The sequence below is a fragment of the Vigna unguiculata genome, chromosome 11 (assembly GCF_037176805.1).
Source record: "Vigna unguiculata cultivar grain cowpea cultivar isolate G323 ecotype 2 chromosome 11, ASM3717680v1, whole genome shotgun sequence".
Taxonomy (NCBI): Eukaryota; Viridiplantae; Streptophyta; class Magnoliopsida; order Fabales; family Fabaceae; genus Vigna; species Vigna unguiculata.
The window spans coordinates 11,724,360-11,749,997 of NC_140802.1; the positions used below are offsets into that span (position 1 = coordinate 11,724,360).

Sequence of the window (25,638 nt, forward strand, 5' to 3'; positions counted from 1 at the left end):
AAATAATACCAATGTTTCTACTTTTATTTCATTAAAATAATATCGTTAATATTAATTACCATGTTTAAGTTATTGTTTACTTTAAAATTTTATATTTTTGCCATAATTTTATTTAAAAAAAAACTCTAAATAGGTTTATATATATATATATATATATATATATATATATATATATATATATATAATCACCATAAGGTATTGCTTACTTTAAAATTTTATATTTTTGCCATAATTTTATTTTAAAAAAACTCTAAATAGTTTTATATATAATTTCAAATTAATTTTTTAACGATTACACCATAGAACTTCAATTTGAAGATGAAAATTATTGGATGCTTACCTATCATCCAAACAACCTGACAAGACCAAGGGAGACCTTTCTCCTGTAATTTGTGTTTTCTAGTTTATTTAGCTTCTCTTATACCAACTAACTATCATTGACCTTATTTTTTACACTTGACTTCAAAGTTCCAAGACCATGTAGCACTATTGTTAGTCATGATGTTACCTAACTAACTTGTAGCACTTGCAAGATCAAAATTAAAATCAGAACAAATGAAAGTAAATTGTTATTTTAGTTAGTAAATTGCATGAAGTCAATAAAGAGTTAAGAAAAAAAGACTTGTTAGTGAACATGTTAGTAAACCTAAATGAACAAACTACATTTAAATCTGAAATGAGAACATTATAAAGGTCAAGAAATAAAAATTAAAACTAGAAAGTTTAACTATTTAATGAAACTATACAATAGAACTAAAACTAACAATTTAAAGCAACAAAATATTCAATTAAAACATGTGGCAAGAGTAAAACATTAGTTAAGATGAAGTGACAAAAACAAATAAAGAAAAATAAACTACACCAAAAAACACAATAGCTAAAATATAACATACTCGTTCAATTTTCTACCTTAACTTAATTCCACATATTAGCTAATTGGAGTAGCTTCTTTTACTCTTATAGGTCAGAACAATTTGACACAAAAGTGAATCGATGTCCGTTTGGAATTTTCTTAGTTTGAACATCATTTGAAGTTAAAATGCCAAAAGTCAACCAAACTTATAAATGCAAGACTAAACTACCGAAAACAAATGACAACCTACATACTCCAAAAAATTAGCTAATACTACCCAATTAACATTAATTCTAAAATAAAAAAAAGTTAACAAAAATAAAATCTACTCTAATATAAGTTAACTAACTAAAATAATTTCTATAGAAGATCCTATTAACTAGTAAAAACATCACAAAATATGTACTTATAACACACTCCTACACTCGGCCATTTTTACTCCTAGCCAAAACAAAAACAAAAACACATCCCAACACACTTACAACTCATACTTAAACACAATTTTGCATAACTCAGTTGTTTCAATCCTAGCTAAAAACATCAAAATGGCCATCAAACATCAAAATTCAAGTTTTAGAAATTTAAGCAAGTCAAAATATCTTAGTTCAATCAAAATCAAATAGGAAACAATTAAGACTGACAACAAAATCGGATTTAACCTCCCAAGACTAGTGTTTGCACTCAACAACTCAATGTCTATAGGCTTGTGTTTATATCTTAGCAAAATCACAACATCACTCAATCCAAAACACACTCCAAATCACTAGGACTTCATGTTGGCTTATAATGTGGTCAAGTTTTTGGTTAGGATTTAGAAAAGGGTCAAATCATGCTAAAAACCTTAGATGCAATGGCAATTTATTAGGGTGAGTCAAATTTGGCTAATTGGTTGTAACAAATAAGGCCTAGATCATGTTCAGAGTGCAATCCAAGATTAAGCAAAACCGAAAAGAATCAATGCAAATTTTGAAATGCAACTCTACATGAATGCAATCGTACAATAAAGAATTAAGGCTCAAAAGCTCTTGAGGGTTAATTTTTTTTCAAAACTGAAATTCTACTTCTCTTTCGTGCAGACTGTAATGAAACTACCTAAGCAAGTTTTGAATGACAAAAATAACCCATAAAATCAACTTAAAGGCTACATCTCTACAAAATTCAAAAACTTACTATTAAGAACCTAAAAAGAGTGTCAAAATTAGGCTAAACATGAGGACTACACCAAACCAGAAAAGGAAAATGTAAAGTGACTATCTAGACATGTTTCAAATGTTAAAAGACTATTTGAAAACTATGCTAGTTACCGAAGATAGCAAAGAAATCAAAATCTACTACCTATGAAAGCCTGAAAATGCACTACAACTAATAAGAATGAACTAGAAAAATGCAACTAAATCTAATGTCTAATCTCAACACTACCAAAACTGTAAAAAAAAAACTATGTGAACAAATTCTAATTCATTAAACTACCCTAAAACTACACTTATCTATTCAAAAGAACTAAGGGTGTAAAATATATGACTACGTGAACCTTGAAAAAAAAAAAACTTAAAACAGCTAAACAGAAAAAGCACACGAAGAAAGTAGAAATGGATCAACATTCTAATCTAAAACAGTAAATAAAATCATATTTACTTACTTTCTACGACTTTAAGATAACAACATATGGCTAAAATAAAAAAGGCTTAAATACACATTTGGTCCTTATTTTTGTTATTTTTATTCAATTTGATTCCTATTTTTGTTTTGTGTTCAATTAGGTCCTCATTTTCGTCAAATTGTGGTCAATTTGGTCCTTTTCACTAACGATATTTAAATAGTTAACGTTTTTGAACAGTACATGCCATGTGTTAGTTCCTATTTTTTTTTAATCTTTTAATTTTTTTAAAAAAATTAAAATTTTTTAAAATTTTTTAAAATTTTTTTTAATTTCAAAAAAAATGTCCACGTGTCAAGTCACAATTGTGTCATGTGTCAATGGTAGTACCACATGTCGGTTTGTGGTTGTATTATTTCTTTTTTTTCAATTTAGTCCTAATATTCGTTATTTTTGTTCAATTCAATCCATATATTCATTATTTTTGTTTAATTTAGTCCCAAATTTTGTTAAAATAGAACCATTTAATTTTTAAAATTGACATTATTATTAGTTATTTTTTAAATTCAATTATAAATTATAATATTTAATTATAAATTGAATATAATTCTTAGATTCAATTGTTAAATAGAATATAATTATTTAAGTATTATTAAAATATAATTATTAAAATTTTAAAAATATATATTAACATTTGTAAAATTTACATTTAAATTTAAAATATTTAAAATATTTATTGCATTTTAGATATTAAAATCTAAAATATTTTATATTTTAATGTTGATTTTACAAATATTAGATTACTTTTCTAAAATATTTTGAATATTTAAAATATTTTTATATATCAATTTTAAAAGTATTTTAGAATATAAATATTAGAAAAAAAACTTTAATAACTATATTCTTATAATATTTTAAATAATTATATTCTATTTAGCAATTAAATATAAGAATTTTATTCAATTTATAATTAAATTTAATAATTTATAATTGAATTTAAAAAATAATAAATTCAAATGTCAATTTAAGAAAAAATATTAATATAATTTGCATAAAAGACATTAAATATAGTGTCACTTTGAAAAGAACATAATTGATTTATTTTAACAAAAATTGGGACTAAATTGAACAAAAATAACAAATATATGGACTAAATTGAACAAAAAAAAAATAATACTATTACAAACTGACACGTGGCACTAGCATTGACACGTGGCACAATTGTGACTTGACACCTGGACAAATTTTTTGATACAAAAAAAAAATTTAAAAAAATTTAAAAAAATTAAAAAAACCAGTAGTTGACACGTGGCATGTATTGTTCAAAAACGTCATCTATTTAAACACTGTTAGTGAAAAGGACCAAATTGATCACAATTTGACGAAAATGAGGATCTAATTGAACACAAAACGAAAATAGAGATAAAATTGAATAAAAACAACAAAAATAAGGACCAAATGTATATTTAAGCCAATAAAAACTAGCAACTAAAATTGTGACAGAACGTAAAATCAAGCATGTAAGCTAACTTCCATCTACTTAAAACAGAACGTTAAAGAAAATTTGTTGTCAAAATGAAATCTACCAAACCTATACAATTATGTAGACTTGAAACAACAAGCAAAGTTGTTAATGAAACAAAAATTGCAAAGAAAAATAAAATAAAACAATAATGTGCTTTAAGGAGATGATTTTCTAAAATCTTATTGCATTGTTGTTAGTCACGTTACCCAACTTGTAGCACTTGCAAGATCAAAGTTAAAACCAAAACAAATGAAAGTGAATTGTTAGTTTAGTTTGTAAATTGTAGAAAGTCAATAAAAACTTAAGAACATAAGACTTGTTATCGAACATGTTAGGAAAAAACCTAATATTACTTTATTTATAATTAATTTTATTATAATATTTTTGTTTGGGTTAAATACATTTGTGTCCCTTAATTTTGAGTTAAAGTTGAAATTAGTCATTCTTCAAAACTTTGGTTCAATTTAGTCTCTCAACTTTAGAAATGCATTGATATAGTTCTTATGATGACTAGAAAATTTGGAACTTTAACCTTTTATACTACTCTTAATCGCCCAATAAAAAAGAGTGAAGGAAAGTGATTGTGTGCATTCACTTCAAAATTACAAAACCATTAACACATGAAATAGATATATGTAACTTAAGTGACAAAAAATGAAAATATAAAAACAAAGGAATCACACTCCACACTATAACCCTTTTTTAGTAATACCTCAGGGGCAATATAGTCTTGAGTTCCAACTAGGGATGTCAACAAAATCCGTACCCGCGGGTATCCGCAGATAAAACCCGCAACGGGTAGAAAACGAATATTAAAAACGGATACCCGCTACCGGCAGGTACGAGTATTTTTGATACCCGCATGTTAATGGGGCGGGTACAAGTATTATATTATCCGTACCCGTGGATACGCGTACCCGCTAAACTTACACTCCTTAATATTCTTTTCTTTCCTTTCTTTGAAATTAGGTATATACATCAAACATTATATAGACAATGACGTTTATGGTATGCTTATTGCCAAATGATGGAATCAAAATAAGAATACTTGGCACGTGACAATTGAGGTTTATTATTTGTTTATTTTGTTTATTTTTTAGAATCAATTGGAGAAAGTGGATTTGTTGATCAAAGCACTAATTAAATAATTTCCATTATGTTGAACGTCATTTTATATTTACTTTTACAATTATTTGGACTTGTATCAACTTGAGTTTATTTGAACTTTATTTAAAATTTATAACAGTTATGTATTTTATTTTATTTTATTTGAATTTATGATTAAATTTGTTTTTTAAATAATTTTGCAAACACCCGTGGTACCCGTGGATACCCGCGGATATGAAAAAAATAGACGGGTACCTGAATAACGGATACTTAACGGATATGAGTACGTGTACAAGACAAATATTTATCCAGCGGGTAGGGTATGGGAGTGCTAATACCCGTACCCTATCCGCCCTGTTGACATCCCTAGTTCCAACAATGACATTAAGCATAATATTGCATTTCATGAATAAATGATAAACTTGAGCAGTCAAGTAATTGGGTACGAATGGTAATACTACCAAAATCACTACATTACACTTTTATACTATGCAAGAATCTCTCATAAAGGGTTGGTGTTATTTGTAGCATAGGAGATTTTTACCGGCAACACCAGGTTAGGTCCCTTCTCTTATGTTGAAAAAATTACACCATACAATTAGCAAAAGGTAATACAAGTCTATTTATATAATTATAAGATATAGTACTTGGGGTACTATAATACAATCCAAACAGTAGACTTTCCCACAAATTGATGTTACCAACTTTGTACAAGCTGTCCTATTCACCAACTGCCTAAACATTTGTTGATGCAGTATTTTTAAGAAGGAATATGTTGTTCATTGATGCTGCCAACAGAGGAACGTTGATGGATAAAATTCCAACAGAAGCTAGGAACTCGGTCCCAAACATTTTTTAAGACCAACAACATGGGGGCAATGTGGGAAGAGACTGAGTTTGCTCAGAAGACTAAGATAAATGAGTTAAAGAATCAAATGTCTGAATTGATGATGATCATGAAATAGTGTACTCAGGCCCAGTTCTCTGCTCATGCATTTATCCAACAGCCAGATTTTCAAAGACCAATGATAGAGTACCATAAGGATGGGTGGACAAGAACTGGAACCGAAGAGCATAAAATAATTCTCTAAGATGAACTAATGCAACAAACATCTATACCTCCTTCATTGAGACAACATCCTAACGTGGGAAAAATGCAACCAGTGGTGAAATTATATGAACAAGAAAAGGAGCCTAGTGGAGGTTATTATGGTAATGTTGAGGTTGTCACTTTAAGAAGTGGAAAGAAACTTGAAGCAAAGCAAAACTTGAAGCAAAGCTTTGGCACATTTTGTCTAACCTGTCAAACACTATGTCAAATGCTCGACAAGGTGGTCTCATTTGCTAGTTTTTTTTTTCTTAAGTACCTTTTTTGTTCCAATTTTCGTGAACTTTGTTTCGTTTGGTCCTTATTTTTCTGAAATGTTTAAAATGGTCTTGATTTTTGTAATTTGTGGTCAATTTGGTCCTTTTTGCAGACGTCGTTTAAATCGTTAACGGAAGTGAATAGTAACTGCCACATGTCACTCCATAGTTTTTTAAATTTTTTTAAATTTTTTTAAATTTTTAATTTTTTTTTAAACTTTTTTAATTTTAAAAAGTTGTCCACGTGTCAAGTCAGCATTGTGACATGTGGTAGTATCTTGTGGCTTATATTCAATTTGGTCCCAATTTTCGTTAATTTTGTTCAATTTAGTCCCAATTTTCGTTAATTTTGTTCAAATAAGTCCCAATTTTGCTCCTCTCCAAATTGACCAAATTTAATTTCTCCAAACTAACTTTAACCCTATTTCTTACATGTACCAAAAATCACCCATATATAATAGTTTCCCTCCAAAAATATAGTTAGGTTTGGTATAAAAATAATGAAAGAAATATTTTAAATAAATGTGAATTTTAATAAAAATAAAATTTTCAATATAACATTTATATAAAAAATAAATTTGGTCATTTTGGATAGAGAAAACATTGAGACTAAATTGAACAAAATTAACAAAAATTGGGACCAAATTGAATATAAGCCACAAGATACTACCACGTGTCACAATGCTGACTTGACACATGGACAACTTTTTAGAATTAAAAAAAATTAAAAAAAATTAAAAAAAAAATAAAAAAACCACGGAGTGACACATGGCAGTTACTGTTCACTTCCATTAACAATTTAAACGGCGTCTGCAGAAAGGACCAAATTGACAACAAATTACAAAAATTAGGACCATTTTAAACATTTAAAAAAAAAGAGGACCAAACGAAACAAAGCTCACGAAAATTGGGACCAAAAAGGTATTTAAGCCTTTTTTTTTTGTTAAATATCTTTTACTCGTAAAACTTTGACTCGAAATTCAAATTCACCCATATACCAAACTTTTATATAGTGTTATCTCTGAACTTTAAAAATGAACAAATATAGTCTTTTTAAGGGATGACAACAGACGAGACGGGGACGAGGTTCGTTATCCCATACCCATCCCGAGAGAAAAGTTCCATCCTCATGCTCATACCCAAACTCAATATGTATCAAGTTTTTGTCTCATCCCCATCCTCACCGGGTAATGGATATATACTCGTACCCATACTCATACTCGCTTTCTTACGGTTTCAATATCAATTAATTAATTTTTATAAAATAATAAAAAATTACGGTAAATGAAATATAATATTATTAAATATTTAATATCAAAAGGAGTGTTGTTTCTTCAATATCTAATATTTAGAAATAAATTATATTATAATTATATACATTTCAAATTAGAATACCAAATAAAAAAACATTTATTTTGTAAACATAAATGAAACCGGTTGATAAAATTTAAAAATATTTTTTGAAAATATATAAAAGGAAAATAAATATTAAAATTAAAAATTATTTTAAATGTCTATTTGCTTCAATTTTTTAAATTCTAATGAAATCTCTTTTTTTATACACTAATAAAAGTTATACTACATCATCTCACCAAAATCATACAAAGAACAAAGATTAAACTAATAATAATAAAATTTTAACATAGATCTTTCACCTTTTGATCTTCAATCTATATTGGATAGCGATAAAAAAAGATTCATGACAATTACATTAAATTATTAAATTATAGTAAATAAAATTTATTTATAAAAGTATAATGATAAAATTACACATATGATATGAGTAAGAAAATAAAAGTAATTATATAAAAAAATATCAAAATAGTATTCTACATTATAAAAATAAACAACAAATAAAAATATTTAAAAAAATTATCAAATGTGTGTCTTAGAAACAATTTGAGAGACCATTGAATGAAATCACATAAAGTAAAATAAATATATAACTAAGGGTATGATAAGATGAAAAATACCTTAGAGATCTATGAAAACTTTTCAAATATCAACTTAATCGATGATTGATATATAACAAAAATGCTTTTAGCGAAATAAAAGTGTTTTTCAAATGAAACAAAAATTAATAATAATAGAATAAAGAAGATACATTTTTTATATTACCTAATAAATGAAAGGCTTATACTATGCAACATTTAAATTAATAGTGTTAAACATTCTCATGTAAGAAGAAAATTTACAATAAATAAAAATCTTAAAAAAGAGTAAAAATATTCAAATATGAGATAGAAAAAGTACTTAATTGACATACATCATTTGAACATAATTGCATAAAAGTTGGGATAAGACGAGAAATATATTGGAAGTAAGAATGAATTTCATGACAAACCAAATAATAAGAAATAAAAATCGAAAGTGTGTGTGTCTCACTCTATGTGTGTGTGTGTGTGTATATATATATATATATATATATATATATATATATATATATATATATATATATATATATATATATATATATATATATATATATATATATATATATATATAATAGACAACGAGTATTTTAATAATTTAAACATGGACGGAGATATGACAGAGATGTGTATTATGGTGGGTATGAGGATGGGGATAGGGCGGATATGTACATCCTCATCCCTATCCCCATACCTAATAGAAAAGTTAATTATTCACCATACCCATACCTAGTCAATGCGGGAATTTTCCGTCAAAATGGGGGCGAGTTTTGGTAATACTCATGGGGGCGGGTTTATTTGTCATCTCTACCTCCTAACTCAACTGCTTTAAATTTTTTGTACATGTCAAATGGCATTTTAGGCTGTTGTAACAACCCATTTAATTAATAGCGTAATTAAAAGAAGCGTCACAGTAGAATAATATCTCAGCGTAGTCCCGGAGTTTAAAAGTAACTCCCTACAACCAACCAAAACGCGAAACGGTGCCAAAAGAAATAGTTACAAATATTCTACGGAAATCAAATTGGAATGTAAAGGACAGATGCTACATGGGTCGTGGCCCTAAAAGAAAGATCATAAATCAGGATCCAGCCTAGGCGAGCAACACAGCGGAGTCACCATTCCCCTGTTGACCGCGAGAACCTCTCGCTTCTGTTCACATCAATAATTTGATGATCATTGCAAAAGAGAAGAACCACACACAAGTCAATCAAACAAGCAAAGGGTAAGCTAGAGCCAAAAGATTTCATCATGCAATCAGATATACTTTCGCAGTCAACTATACATACAACACCCAAGCATGTTATGACTTTCAACCAATACATTAAGACTCGACTCAACTCATCCGGATACATATAACTTGGTCGGATTCAGCGGATGCTTGCACTTGTGGTGGATACCTCTGCTCACCCCCGAGCTATGTGTTACAAGTGTTACAATGAATCAATTTTTCCTTACCACAAGGTTAGCCCTTAATGAATTTCAGGCCTCCTGCTACTCTCACCATAGGAGTCAGTCCGCTCTAGGTGAGACTAACTGACTCCTTAGAGCGTCAGGATGCAACCTTACCTTGAATCCTTACCTAGTTATACAGATGGGGCACTACCATGGACACCCACTAACAGGGGTCGTGGAATTACGTTCCGACCACTGAAGCACGACCCCGAGACCCCACCTAGGGATCTCAAGGATTTACGTACTAACACAGACCAAGCATATCAGTCAATAAATTAATCATTTCCATGCACAGGACTCTCATGTAAATCTTCATAACCAAATTTCCTCATTCACATTTCATGTAGAATTCCATTCTAGCTCATCCATCCCTAACCATAAATATAGCATTTCACCTCATGCCAATACCGTGCCATTTTGATACCAACCATCTCATGTTCATTACATATATAACATTATTAAAAAATCCATTGTTCATAACTCATACCCCTCCCACTCATGCATACTCATTTCCCCCATGCCATCATATAATAGTACAATCAAATACAGGCCAAACACCCAAGAACAAGAAGAACACTAATCTGGAACGAATTCTCGCCCAGCTCCTCGCTCAGGCTGAAGGGCCTTGCCCAGGCGAGAGAGACTCTCGCTCAGGCGAGTTCCCTTTGCCTAGGCGAGAGCTCGAGAATTTGGAACAGTGGCCTCTGCACGTTCTCGCTTAGGCGAGACGCTCCTTGCCTGAGCGAGACGCTCGCTTGCTCAAAACTGAGCGGGTTGCCTGAGCGACTCTTCGCGCGAGAAGGCCTGGGCGAGCCTCTGCTCACCTCGCCTAGGCGAGACAAGCTCGCTTAGGCGAGATTATCAGTTGCTGCCACTGTCCGTACTTGCAGTAGTTATATTTTCACACACCAACGACAACACAAACCATTCCATGTATCCACAACAACATACCAATTCAAGACTCATGAAAATACAACAAAACAAACCGTAATCTCATTAAACAAAAGGTTTCTAGCTTCCCTTACCTGGAAGTAGCTAGAAAGTGCCTCGACTCTAATTAGCGGAGCACGGCAGCTCAAAGAGTGGACTTGCGAACTGAACAAGACAGTGGAACTGAGTTAGGAACTAAGCTCACGATGAAACCCTACTGTAAAAACGAACATATGGTCAGTGAGGAGAAGTGTGAGCTGAGGGATAACTTACGTGGAGCAAGAAGGGGTTGAACAAGCTTGAAGATAACTGAGGTCTAAACCCTAGCGGAAAGACACGGCTGCTCGAAGGGACAAGGATGTTGTTTTATGTAAAGTGAAGTAAGTAAGGTGTTAGGGCAGACTTAGGGGTCTGGTTTCCCCTTTCTGGGCAGCCCTTAGGCCCAATTCACCAAGGCAACCCTTATAATTTAGGGCAGAAAAGAATAGAAATTTTAATGGGCCTTACAGCTGTCGTTTGAACTTTTACATTGTTTGACATGTTCCAATTCAAATGTCTATCTAGAACATCGTTTAACACGTAAAACAAATTAACATCATTAGTTTAAGGAAACTACATCGATCCATTTTTAAAGTTTGAGAATGAAAATGTATAAAAGTTTGAGACAATGATGAATTCTAATTTTGCATTCCACTATAAGGGTTACAAACATATTTAACCCCATTTTTTAAATTAAAATTTAAAATAAAAATAATTTAAAATATTAAATTTTTTGTATTCTATTATTGAAATATGCAAACATTTAATTATATCATAACTAAATCCTTTTGCACTTACAAATTAAGTTTCAATTATTTATTATAATAGGATAATATGTTTAGGTAATAATTATTTTAATTTATTTGATTACACTACTAGAATTTTTTATATTATATGAGATTTTTCTTACAAATTGTTAAAAAAATTTGCAAAAGAAAACTTTTTTTGTCTTTTTTTATACAAATTTTAATTGATAGATAATTCCTTTATAGATAATTATTTCCTACAAAATTATAAAATTCACAAGTACTTCTTACAATTTTTTTTCGAAAAATATTTTATACAAAATATTTTGAAAAAATATTGATAACAATTTCTTGCAAATTTTTTATAACAAAAATTTGTAATTATTTCCAACGAAAAGAACTTAAAATAAAATTGACAAAGAGATATGAATTTTTTAGTAGTATTAGAGACGTTAATTAAATTTTTCTAATATATAGAATTATGAAACCAATTTGTAGGAATAACCTCAAGTAAATTTTTATAAATTTTGACTTAAAAGATTTCTTTTAGTTGATGATACACTAAAATGCATAACTAATAAAATTTTATTAGAAATTAAAATATTTACATAAAAATATGTATCTGATAAATTAAAAAATTGCGAATATCTCAAAAATGTTTTCAAAACATTTAGTTAAAATATTTTCAATTAATATGGAATGGTGAAAGAGAGGTACAGTGACCTTTTAAGTACACGCATATAAATATGTTAACTTTCATAAAAGAAAATTTCCCTTACCATGCAAGCTTTCTTTTTTCTGCAAATAAAAATATTCAGTTTACCGAATCGTAAGAAACATTTTGCAAATTTGCGTCGAATATCTAAGCAACCATGGTATGGTCTTTCTCTCTTAGAACCAAAAACTAGAGAGCCATTCGAAAGCAAAAACATGTCCAAATAGAATATATTATTATTATTATTATTACTAGTATATATATATATATATATATATATATATATATATATATTAAATTTAATAATTTTATTGTAGAAAATTAATTATTTATTTTATAACCAGTTTTATTATTATAAATAATTATTTTAATTTAAGAAGATACTTAAATTTAAAAAAAAAGTCAAATAAGAAACAATTAAATTTAAAAAGAAAACCATTCAAAAAGTATAAAATTGATAAAATTATTTTAATTTAAAAAAACAATTACTTAATAAAAACTAAAATTAAAGTATGTATATAGAAAACAAATATTTTCCCTTTATATAGTTACATACGATGATATAAGATCATTAATAAACAGCAAACATAAGGCTTGAAAAACAAAATACAAACGTAAGATACTATCTTCGTAACCAGCACTTGTACATTTTCTCATTTGTATGGAAAATAATGAAAATAAGAGAAGTACAAACGTTTTGAACTATAAATATCATAGCATCTCCAAACCATACACAACACCGGTATGTTTTTCCAAGTCATTTTGTGCATGAAAATACAACCTTTTAATCTCATTAAAAACATGTAAAATAACCAAACTATCAGACCCTGCATGATGACTTTTTCTAGCACTATTATCGAAACCTAAAGTCTCACTAACTTTGTCTAAACCACCATAAAGGTTGGGACAAAATTTGATGAGATGTTTAACATCACATATTGTGTGTCCAAAGAAGAATTTAACAAGTTGTAGAAAGTCCTCCAAGTTGGGAGGTAGAAGTGGTTGCGTGTACAAAAAACAGTGGCTTAATACTTTAACCATGTAGCCAAAATCATAAGCACCATGAAAAGTAATCCAATGAATATGATTGTTGCAAAGGAGTCCTGAGAGCATCATAAGCTCAGCGAATCGCAAAATGTTGACTCCAAAGTTTCTATTTTTATGAAAATTCATACCTTGACGTCGGAGGAGCGCAATAGAGTGAGGAGCATGAGGATGACACATGACATCAAACTTACAGAAGTTGAATTCCCAAATGAAGCGATTGGAGGTTCCAAAGGTTGGAAGGTTTCCATGACGGTCTGAAAGAGTCATCCCAACTTGGATGAGGTGCATACAATCTACATTAGCTTTCATCACTGCATAATTATTTTGTGACTGTCGGAGTGTTGGATCTGACTGAAAGATAACGCCGGGAAACTCTGTATCCATAGAGATAAAAGGGAAAAACTCAATCACCCTGCGAATTAACTCGAATTCTGTTTCAAGATTATATGACCACACTGATCATGTCATCACAACGGCCATCTTAGTATTTCTTCCTATCTCTCTTCCCAAGAACAACAAACAAGACAAAGCTATAACAATGGACCTCTCTCTACAAAACTTTTATAGTAATGGGTTATTGTAAAATCACTATGATAATAAAAAAGATAATACCCGAATTCTATAATTTATCTTATAATATATCTACTTTGACATATTTTAATGATAGATATGAAGAAATTAATACTTTATATATATATATATATATATATATATATATATATATATATATATATATATATATATATATATTTCAAAACCCGTATCTAATTATTATATTTACTTTAGGTCATAATTAGATTTTAATTAATATATGATTATCTTATTTATCTTTTGTGATGGATATATTTGGAATCTTAATGTTTATCTTAGTTTCTTTTAATATGATAAATAACTAAGTTATCTAGAAGAAAGTGTTATATTTAAATGGTAGATAATTATTTTATCTAATCTCTTTCAAATTTCAAAATTATTAAAAACTGAAATCAATTTTTAGGTTTTGAGTTGTGTGATAGAATAAAACAATTCGTGTACACACATATGAACCCATATATACTCTATAACCCAAATAATATAAAATAAATAATACTATCATTATCAACCTGTCACATTATTATCACTAAATTTTGAGTATAAACTGGTTTAAAAAACTGTCATTGTATATTTTTAAATTCGATTTTCACGTTGATCGACATAAATTACAATATGTGAATAACTGTTTTTGCAATAGTAAACTTAAAAAAAATGCAGAATAAATAGATAAGCAATGAAGTGAATTCCATTAAAAACAAAAATGAAATGCACCGAGGAGGAGAGGACACACAGGCTTCAAAACCGGCGGTGGAATTTGGAAAAAAAATTTAGCGGTGCCAAATTAAATTTTTTATATATAATTTTCTTTTAGTTAAAAAAAGGTTTTTCATTTTTTCTTCTGATTTTTTCTGCTTAAAACAAACACACATAATAGTAGAATTCAAACAAAATATGACTATTATTTGCTATTATATCATGATACTAAACCATGAATATCATTTTAGAACAATCCTTTGTACCTCATCAATTTGATTTGATGGGTATTGTCAAATTTGAAGACATTATATAAAACTCTAAGAACTTTAGAGATTTGATTTTCATTTTCTTGAATTCTTGGTTCTCATGAAAAGTTTAGTTAACATATATGCATTTTTTTTTTTTATGTTTATCACAAAGCTTCTCTAAATAAAGAATCAATTTTTACTCTTTTATCATAATCTTTCTAATATAAATTTATCACATCTCACCTATTTAGAGAGAGATACAATTTATATTCAGAAATCACAATTATCACACTGCAATACATATCAAAAACTCATACCACTTTAATTAAATAAGCAACATGGTATAAATTCAAAACTTTAAAAAAAATTACCATAAGCATTAGAAAACACAATATCCCTAAATTTCATAATTAAGTGTTATAATAATTTGGGAAAAAGTATAATTAGGGTTCATACCAATTTCATAAAAGAATCCTTAAAATCATAATTAGGTTTATACTAATTTGGGATAAACTTAATTTGGAGAAACATCCTAAAAATAATCTCATAAATCTAACATATATAAATCATAATAAGATACTAACCTTGATCGTGAGGGATCATGTCAGAATTACTTCAATTTCAATCTATGTGTTCCCAATCTCTCTTTTCCATCTATTTCTTTGTATTTATTTCTTTTCACACACTTTCACGATAATTTAGATAGTGAAAAAATCTTATAGAAAAAAAAATCCTAATCTCTTTTATAAATCAATGTCTACATTAAATTTTTTATTTTATCATTTATTATAACTTTCATAATATAAATTTAATATAAATAATATCTAAATATAATATATATATATATATATATATATATATATATATATAATAAACTCAAAAAAACAAAATTGGGGGAGCCGTCTCCCCTTTGGTCAATGCATAGGTCCGCCACTGTCAACAACCCATAGATGTTGAAATCTTAACCCAATCTCTTTTATTATTTTTAAATATATTAAAAATATATTAATATAATAAATTTAATATATTTTAGTTAATATCAAAATTTCAGAAAATAAAATATAAACTTATCTCAAACGGGAAGGCAGGATCACACGAGGAAAAGTTAGTTAAAATCAAGAGTTGAAATTGAGACTAAGAAATCTATATTTAGTTTTTAAAATCAAGAAACCTCACTGTATATATCATTTTCAAAATCTGGAAAGATATTTTTATAAATAAATGGAAAGTCAACTTAATTTTATTTTGTTTTTTTTCCTCTTTTCGTTTTATTTTTTTATTTTATTTTTTGTTTTCTATTTTTGTTTTCATTTATTTTTCTTTCTTTAAAAAAAAAAGAAAAAAAGAAAAAAAAAATAGAAAAACGAAAAAGTCAAACTAAGGTCTCTGATTGTGGCAGACCTATACCTTTCTTCTTTTGGTTAACAGAAAGATGTTCAGTGGTGCACCAACTAAACTGTCATTCAATTTGTATACCAAATAGGATGCTTCATTTCCATTCTTTCACTAAGGTTGTCAATGATCCACACTCCACACTGAATTTCCACCCAAACCAACCATCACACTACTTTCACCAGATTCACAGCCAGTTCCTCCATTATACCTACACAGAGACGCCATCACATTTCACCTGTATAAACTGAAACAACAACTTAAACTTCACCATCCTTCACCAAATTCAAGCTATCTTTTTGCCATTGCCATCCACCACCGTCTTCATCTTCCTTCTCCCAAACACTCATACTCCTAGGCCACACCATTGCGCCCCCTGCATCTTAAGAGAACAATCCCACAAACACTAATCCATGGCAGAAAATAGAAAATACAATTACCATCCTTCGACTCCAACGTTCAACAATCACAGAGCAAAAGAAAATTTTACAGCACCCAATTAAATCAAAAAAGGAAGGAGCCGTCAGCTGGTTGGAGTTTCGAACCGAAGCGAAGGACGCGCGACGACCAGAGGGTCATCATGAGAATTCAAGTGTGAGTCTAAATCTCACATTAGGTGGAAAAAAGTAGTGGAATAACGTATAAGGATGAAAATCCATAACTTAAGGTTTTTAGTTGAGAGTAATCTCAATGCCTTGTGAGGTTGGGTTCAGGACTCATTAGTATTGTATTTCCCCAATAAATCTCCTTCTAAACCTAACAACGATGAGGGACAGAATTATTAAGGGACAGGGGGGAGCCCAGGCTCCCCCAACCGTTTTTTTTTTTATATATTTAAAAAATAATATTTAAAAATTATTACTCTATTTATATTAATTATTTTTATTTTATTTTATTTTCTATATATTTAAAAAAAATATTTATATATTACTACTTTATTTATATATTATTACTTTATTTATATATTATTACTTTATTTATATATTATTACCTTATTTATATTAATTTAATTTGAAAAATCTATTTTAAAATTTAAAAATCACGTTTTGTTCTCTATTATAATTTTTTATACTTTTGTATTTAGTTTCTCTCTTCCGTGTCTCCAACTCTTTCTCCCCTTTTATTTCCATCTCAATTTTCACCATCAATTCCTTATTATTTTCAAAATCAAATTGCACTACGGCAAAATTGAAGAGTTAAGGAATATTTTGGACCGAACAATTTCTTCTTTTGAGTAAGTTCATCTTTTCCTTTTTATTTTTGAAGCAATATGTTTCCCTCTTGTATGTGGCTTTTCTACGCTCTAGGCATATATCTATCTGTTATAGATCATAAAATCATGCTTTAATTATTGATCAAACTCTTCTTTGTGTAGATAGACCTATTTTAAGCTTTGAAGTTGTGTAAGGGAAGAACAAGATTAGGAATCTACTCTAAGGTAAGGGAAGCTAATCATTTAGAAGTTATTAGTGTTCTTAAAATATTGAGTCTTGCTTTTAAGATTTAATTTTGGGTATTCATAATTTTATCTTTTTGTAAATAGGTGAGAGGTGAAAAATTTATATTAGAAAAATTATGATAAAGAGTAAAAGAATTGATTCTTTTTTCAAGAGGAAGGCTTGCGATGAAGATGAAAAAAATGCATCTACGTCATCTAAAATTGAGAAACTTCATGAGAATCCAAATATTGAAGAAAATGAAAAACAACTCTCTAAGGTTCCCAAAGTTACACATAATGAATTTGAAAATACTTTAGAACGTGATCCGGGAAAGCGTCTTCAAATTTGGCAATACCCACCAAATCAAATTGATGAGGTACGAAGGGCTTATCTAAAATGGGGTCCATATCAAATGCGTCTAGAAAATTATCCATTTTTCGGTAAAGATGATCATCCAAGAAGATTTCAGTACACATGGTTTAGCTTATTTCCTTCATGGTTAGAGTATTCGCCATTAAAAGATGCTGCATATTGCTTACCGTGCTATCTTTTTAGTAAAAAACCAAGCGGACGACCTGGCTCAGATGTTTTCATTGTTACAGGTAATTGAGTTTATTTTCATTGAATTCTAATTGGCAATAAGTTTATTGTCATCAACATGTTTTAACTTTTTGAATGTTATTTTATAGGTTTTAAAAATTGGAGGAAAGTTAATAATGGAAAAAATTGTGCTTTCCTTAAACACATTGGGAAGGATCCTTGTTCACCACACAATATTGCAGTGTCTGCTTGTCAAGACTTGTTAAATCAAAATTGTCACATTAGGAATGTTTTGGAAGTGCAAAGCTCATATCAAATTATGAAGAATCGGTTACGTCTCAAGACTTCAATCGACACAGTTCGTTTTTTATCACTTCAAGCTTGTGCTTTTAGAGGTCATGATGAAAGTACTGAATCGAGGAACCAAGGTAATTTTCTTGAGATGATAAAACTCATAGCATCATACAATGATGAAGTTGCAAAAGTTGTGTTGGAAAATGCTCCATTCAATTCCAAATATACTTCACCCAAAATTCAAAAGGTTATTGAATATTCTTTCTAGTAAAGTGAAAAATCATATTCGTGAGGAAATTGGGGATTCCAAGTTTTGTATAGTTGTCGATGAAGCTCGTGATGAATCAAAAAAAGAGCAAATGGCTCTTGTTTTGAGATTTGTTGATAAAAATGGTTTTATTCAAGAGCGATTTTTTGATATTGTGCATGTTAAAGACACTGCAGCAATAACTTTGAAGAATGAATTGTGTGTTGTACTATCTCGACATAATCTTAATGTTTCTAATATCCGTGGTCAAGGGTATGATGGTGCTAGCAATATGAGAGGAGAATGGAATGGATTACAAGCATTATTTTTGACTGATTGTCCTTATGCATATTATGTTCATTGTTTTGCTCATCGGTTACAACTTGCCTTGGTTGCTGCATCAAGAGAAGTTATTCCAATTCATCAATTCTTTTCAAAATTGACTTTCATTGTCAATATTGTTTGCTCTTCTAGTAAACGTCATGATGAGTTACAGGCTGCCAAGTTAGATGAAATTGCATATTTGTTAGAAATTGATGAGCTTGAAAAGGGTAAAGGGGCAAATCAAATTGGTACTTTAAAACGAGCTGCGGATACCCATTGGAGCTCCCATTTCTCTTCTATTTGTAGCTTGATCAATACGTATGATGCAACTTGTTTAGTTCTAGAAAAAATTACTGTTGATGGATCTACTTATTCACAACGTGGTGATGCTAATAATGCTTACAAAAGCTTGACCTCATTTGAGTTTATACTGATCTTGTATTTGATGAGAGAAATTATGGGGATAACAGATGTTCTTTGTCAAGCATTACAACAACAATCTCAGGATATAGTTAATGCTATGCGTCTAGTTTGTTCTACAAAAGGACTTATTCAAAACTTGAGAGAAAATGGTTGGGATAAGTTATTAAAAAATGTGACTTCTTTTTGTGAAAAACATGATATTGAGGTGCCTAATTTTGGGGCTTCTTATGTAGCAAGGCAAGGATGCTCTCGTCACCAAAAGGATCATATTATAGTGGAGCATTATTTCAAAGTTGAAATATTCTTTGTTACCATTGATAAGCAATTACAAGAGTTAAATAGTAGATTTAATGACCAAGCAATGGAGTTATTAATTCTAAGTTCTGCTTTGGATCCTAAGGATGCTTATAAAGCTTTTAATATTGATAAAATTTGCACTCTTGTGGAAAAATATTATCCCATGGATTTCAATGAGCAAGAGAAGATTAATTTGAATTTTCAACTTCAACATTTCATTATTGATGCTCGTCAAGATTCAAATTTGAAGAATTTATCAACAATGCAAGAGTTATGTACATGTTTGGCAACAACAAAAAAGTCTGAAGTTTACTACTTGATAGATAGATTACTTCGTCTTATCATGACTCTTCCAGTTTCTACAGCTACAACTGAAAGATCTTTTTCTGCAATGAAAATAATCAAGAACAGGTTGAGAAATAAGATGGAGGCTGAATGTTTAGCAAGCACTATGATAATCTATATTGAAAGGGATATTGCAACTAGCTTCAGCTCTGATTCAATTATTGAAGATTTTAAGTCATTGAAAGAGCGTAAAGGAGCACTCTGAATAAAGGTAACTTTTGTTTTATATTATTGTTGATGATAAACTTTATGTTACTCTGTCATATATATTATTGTTATATTTTTTAGATTCTATTGTCATGAATGCTTATTTTGAATAAAAAAAATTAATTTTTTTAATTAAAAGAAATTATTATTTTTTAATTAAAAAAAATTATATACAACAAATATAATTTGGCACCCCTACAATTTTTGGTCAAGTTCCGCCACTAACAACGATGTTGGTGACCGGAGACACCACCGACAATGGCAGACGTCGGTGATTGCGGCTTCAGAGGTACGACGGGTGTAAGTCACGTGAAATTTAAATAAGTTAATAAATAATTATTTAATAAATACGGGTAGTGGAGCCTTTATGGCATTTAATGTTAAGGTTTATTATGTAAAAAAGTGCTAGATCATATGGTTGAGAGCACTTAGTTAGATTGAGAGGACTTGGGTTCAAATCCTATGATACCATTTAGGTGTTATTTTAATCATGTAATTTTAATAATTTGCGTTTCTGGGAATTTTTCCAGAAAGATTGGGTGAAAATTGCATGAATATAAATTTTTGGGTTGATAAATTGGGAATTTCATAGTCGCACTAGATTAAGTGGTAAGGTTAATGGAATTTCGTATATAGAGGAGTCTTATGAAGGAATAGTGAATATAAACACATGAATGCAACCTATTGGATCGTAAATCGAGTGAAATCAAAATTGTAGGGGTTGGAATAAGGTTCGTAGGTGTTGAGGAAATTTTTGGGTTCCTGGAATAGCAGGAACCGCTTGGCGGCACCCAATTGACCGCCAAGCGCCATACCAGAGATGCGTGGTGTTCTGATTTCTGGGCTCTAGGCACCATCATTTTTCTGGTTTGATGTATGCTATATATTGGCATCTTGGCTAGCATCGGTTTGGACCCGAGAGGGGTTACCTGCGGAGAAGACTCTAATGCTCAAGTTAGTAAGGAATTCTTAAAAAGGTCAAATCTCGTGATTAAGGAATTAATATATGCGTACCTTTAATTCGTGGGGTCCATGCATATTTATAGATTATTAATTATGTTTGGCCACATCATGGGCTGGGCTTTTGATTGGGCCGTAGATGGGTCTAGGCCAAGCCCAGGCCCTATAGTTTGATTATTGTGGGCCCCGGGGGCCTGGTTAGTAGTGTTTTAGGTCTATCAAGTTCTCGTTTAATTTCCTTAAGTTAGCGGCTTAGGCTGCTTACTCTTGCTTGTTCGACATACATGATGATCGTTTGCGTCCTTGAGGGGGTTATGTAGGTGGATCCCATGGTTGTATTCAGGCTAAGCCACCTAGGTGTAGTAAACCAGTCCCCCAGCCTGTGTTGGTGTATCCATAGTGACAAAGGATGAGAAGTGTTGGTGTGTTTTGTTAGGTCACCTATGTGTAGTACACCAGTCCCCCAACCTTTAAGTGTGATGAATAGTGTTAAGGCTTGGAATCTGAATAGGTTTGTGGGAGGTGAAGGGGTGGCAGATGTCAGAGGTCTAGTAAGAGGGGTTTTACACCGTCATTTTGATGGTCGTGACTTTTCATGTGCGTTGTGACGTTTCACATGCTTTGTGACTTTTGGCGAGAAGGAGTTGTAGCGTTTGGGATCAACGTTTATAAATGAGGGTGCTATTAAGGATATGTTTTTGTTGGCTCATTTGTAAGAATTCTGAGATCACTAATTTGCATGCGTTAGAGCTGTCCGATTAGTTCTTTGTTCATGCCAGCATCTTTCTTACTTAAAAAGGTATGTCTAGTACTAGCGATAGTGTGTCGTTATCTACCTCGAGTAGTGGGAGTAAGCGGTCTAGAGAAGATATAGGTAGATAATCTGATGAGGGGAGTGGTAGCCCCGCAGTTGGGACGAGAAGAATCCCTATGGAGACTATAATCAAAGTGAGGGAAGACCGGTTATGAATGGGTTATTGCTGATGTTCAAAACCAATCCTCGTTATTTAGATGGTCAAGGCTGCTTAACTCATGACTGGATTCTACTCCTGTCATAGGGAGGGACAAAAGCCGTGATATAGTGTCCCTAGAGCGGGTGAGCGCTGTTGAACGTGTCTGCCATGGTCAGGAAGGAGTGGCTGATAAATATTTCTACTTGTATATGTGTCATTTTTCACAATTGCATGTGAGGCTACCATTGGACGACTTCACCATGGGGGTACTCCGTCTATTAAATGTTGCTCATACCCAACTGCATCCGAACAGCTGGGCATACTTGCAAGCTTTTCGCGTTCTTTGTCGCTCGTTATACCTGCAACCTTCTCCACATGCGTTTTTGTATTTCTACGACACAAGGCCACGATAGCCAACAACATGGTTATCTTTGGTGAGCAGGCCGAGTATAAGCAGGCTAGACGCATTTACCTAGTCGTTTAAACATTTCAAAGATGGATTTTTCAAAGTGGTGGTGAAAGAGGGTGGGAGGCCGTATTTCTTTAATGATGATGGGAGTACTAAATTTCCTTTTAGTTGGACGGATAACCCATGGTGATATAAGGACATGAAGCCTGATGAGTTGTCGGTGGAGGATAAGGAGGTGGTGGAGGTGCTAATGAAGTTTACTGATAGGTTGCCCACTAAGGGCTTAGTTAGGGTTTATAATTCGGTTCATCCGATTATTGATATTGAAGGTATCTTTCTGTAATTTCAAATGTTTTAATGTGTCTAAGTGAACTAACCAGCATTTGGGAAAAAAATTTGACCCTTTTTCAAACACTAAGAAAGGAGAAGGCAGCTAGGGCAAAAGCTGCCGGGAGCACTTAAGTTCCAAATTTGCAAGAATCCCTCATGGAAATACACGTGCATGGGGGTACCAAGAGGAAAACAGAGTTGCCGGCTAGGCCCAGTAAGGGAAAGGATGTGGAGAAGGTCTGGGCCGCACTGTTAGGGCTGGGATCATCCACTGGTGGTAAGGGTCCTGAGGTTGGATTGATCGAGTTGCCGAAGACGATTGTTCGGCGAGACATCAAAATCAATGTGCCAGAGACGCTGATCAATTCAATTGATAGCATGGAGCCTAATGCTCTGGTGAGGACTATAGTGGAGTTCAGCAGCAAGGCGCTGATATTGGGGCGTCGAGTTAGGTCGTTGTATCAATGGGAACTGAAGGAGGGGAATCAGGAAAAGCTGGAGGAATTGCAAGGTAAAGTAGACAAGTTTGCAGAGGAGAAGGAAGCGTGGGAGAAGGAAAGGAAAGAGTGGAAGGAAGAGAAGAAAAGGCTGGGGATGTGGAGGGTTAGGTGCTTGGATTCTGAGGAAAAGTTTAAGGCTAAGGTTACTGACCTTGAAGCTGATTATGATGAGTTAAAGGAAAAGCACGAGGGCTTGGAAGTGGAACTAGAGGATCTTAAGGGGTGCATTATTCAAAAACATATCAATGGGTTCCAGAAAGGCTTGAGACAGGCGGCATATTTTGTAAGGATATTGATGTGGTGGATCTGAGGTTTGATGTAAATAAGGATATGGTGGATGGACAACTTGCCAATAAGGTTGAGTCGAGTCCTGAGGGGGAAGGGGAGAAAGTAGCGGTTGAGGACAAGAAGAATGAAGAAACCGTGAGGGGTGGTGATGAGCAGATTTAGGATGAAGTTTCTTGATGCTTTTGTTTTTCTAGTCATTCTAAGTTTGTAATAACTGGTACAATATTTTTCTTTGTCGGTTAATGTGATGTATATTGTGGATTATATATGATGTTTGATTGTGAACGATAGCATGTAGTAGAAACGCGCTTGTTCAAATGACGTTATGTACTTAGTTCGTTTATTGTATGTGTTATTTGTTGGGAACTTAAATGATTGTAAACTAGGTTAGAGGTGATCGACCCAGTTTGCTTACTTGTGGTAAGATGGGGAAACTTAAACGATTTTAAATAAATAACAAGTGTTTGACCCAAGCCGCTTACCTGTGGTAAGGGGGCGAAACTTAAACGATTTCCATTAAATAACAAGTGTTCGACCCAGGCCGCTTACTTATGGTAAGGGTGGGGAAGTTAAACGATTTCAATTAGATAACAAGTGTTCGACCCAGGCCGCTTACTTGTGGTAAGGGTGGGGAACTTAAACGATTTTAATTAGATAACAAGTGTTCGATCCAGACCACTTACTTGTGGTAAGGGTGGAAAAATTAAACGATTTCAATTAAATAATAAGTGTTCGACCCAGGCCACTTACTTGTGGTAAGGGTGGGGAACTTAAACAATTTCAATTAGATAACAAGTGTTCGACCCATGCCGCTTACTTGTGGTAAGGGTGGGGAACTTACGATTTCAATTAGATAACAAGTGTTCGACCCAAGTCGCTTACTTGTGGTAAGGGTGGGGAACTTAAACGATTTTAATTAGATAACAAGTGTTCGACCCAGACCGCTTACTTGTGGTAAGGGTGAGGAACTTAAACGATGTAAAGGATTGATGGAGAGATGAGCGTGTAATCAAGAACCCTTTATATTATTCATAAAATTTTGGGTGCCTCGTTAAAAACTCCCTGGCCAAAACCCTCCTTAGGGAAAAATGCCAGGCGAGGAAAAAGAGTACACCCAGGGCACTCTTACGCCATCCTTCTTGGCGGAGAATTTGCCATTCTTCTTTCTTACGCTGTTGGCCATCCTCCAAACTAGGTCTCTTTTAGCGAATGATCGCGGGCATAAGTTTGCGTTATATTTTCTGGCCGCTCTCTGTTTAGCTACTAAGTTGCATATTTGGGCTTTGTCTCTTAATTCAGATAGGAGGTCGAGGTGGGTGGTCATGTTTTGGTGCTTTTGAACTGGGTCGTAGAGTTCTCGGCGCAGAGATGGTTCGCCAATTTCTACTGGTATCATGGCCTCTACGTCATATACCAGGCTGAAAGGAGATTCGTTTGTTGCTGATTGAGGGGTACACCTATAGGCCCACAACACTTCCACTAATTCTTCTGGCCATCGACCTTTGGCATTATCCAGCCATTTGCACAATTCTATTAGTATGACTTTGTTGGCTGCTTCGGCCTGCCCATTGGTCTGCGGATGTTCGATAGAGCTGGTTACATGTTTGATGTCAAGGCTAGTGTAGAACTTAGCGAGTTCTTTGTCTATGAACTATCAACCATTGTCGGTTATGATCGTGTGTGGGATGCCATATCGATATATAATATCTTTCCAGATGAACTGTTGGACTTGTTGAGCAGTAATGATGGCTAATGGTTTGACCTCTATCCATTTAGTGAAGTAGTCAATGGCTACTATAAGGAATTTCACATGGCCCTTTCCGGGGGAAAAAGGGCCGAGAATGT

At 31.8% G+C, this 25,638-nt stretch overlaps 2 protein-coding genes and 1 pseudogene across 2 annotated transcripts; 2 read left to right on the plus strand and 1 right to left on the minus strand.

Moving 5' to 3' along the window:
- Nucleotides 1–12,974: 12,974 nt before the first annotated feature.
- LOC114170169 (putative CCR4-associated factor 1 homolog 11 pseudogene) lies at nucleotides 12,975–13,790 on the minus strand (annotated as a pseudogene).
- Nucleotides 13,791–18,683: 4,893 nt separating this feature from the next.
- LOC146881002 (uncharacterized) lies at nucleotides 18,684–19,392 on the plus strand. Its single transcript, XM_085669203.1, has 2 exons — nucleotides 18,684–19,329; nucleotides 19,388–19,392. Exons 1-2 carry the CDS (start codon nucleotides 18,684–18,686, stop codon nucleotides 19,390–19,392), a joined length of 651 nt encoding a protein of 216 aa, XP_085525329.1.
- A 119-nt stretch (nucleotides 19,393–19,511) lies between these two features.
- LOC114168866 (uncharacterized) lies at nucleotides 19,512–20,351 on the plus strand. The gene has a single exon (XM_085668465.1). It carries the CDS (start codon nucleotides 19,527–19,529, stop codon nucleotides 20,349–20,351), a length of 825 nt encoding a protein of 274 aa, XP_085524591.1. The 5' UTR covers nucleotides 19,512–19,526.
- The last annotated feature ends 5,287 nt before the right edge of the window (nucleotides 20,352–25,638 follow it).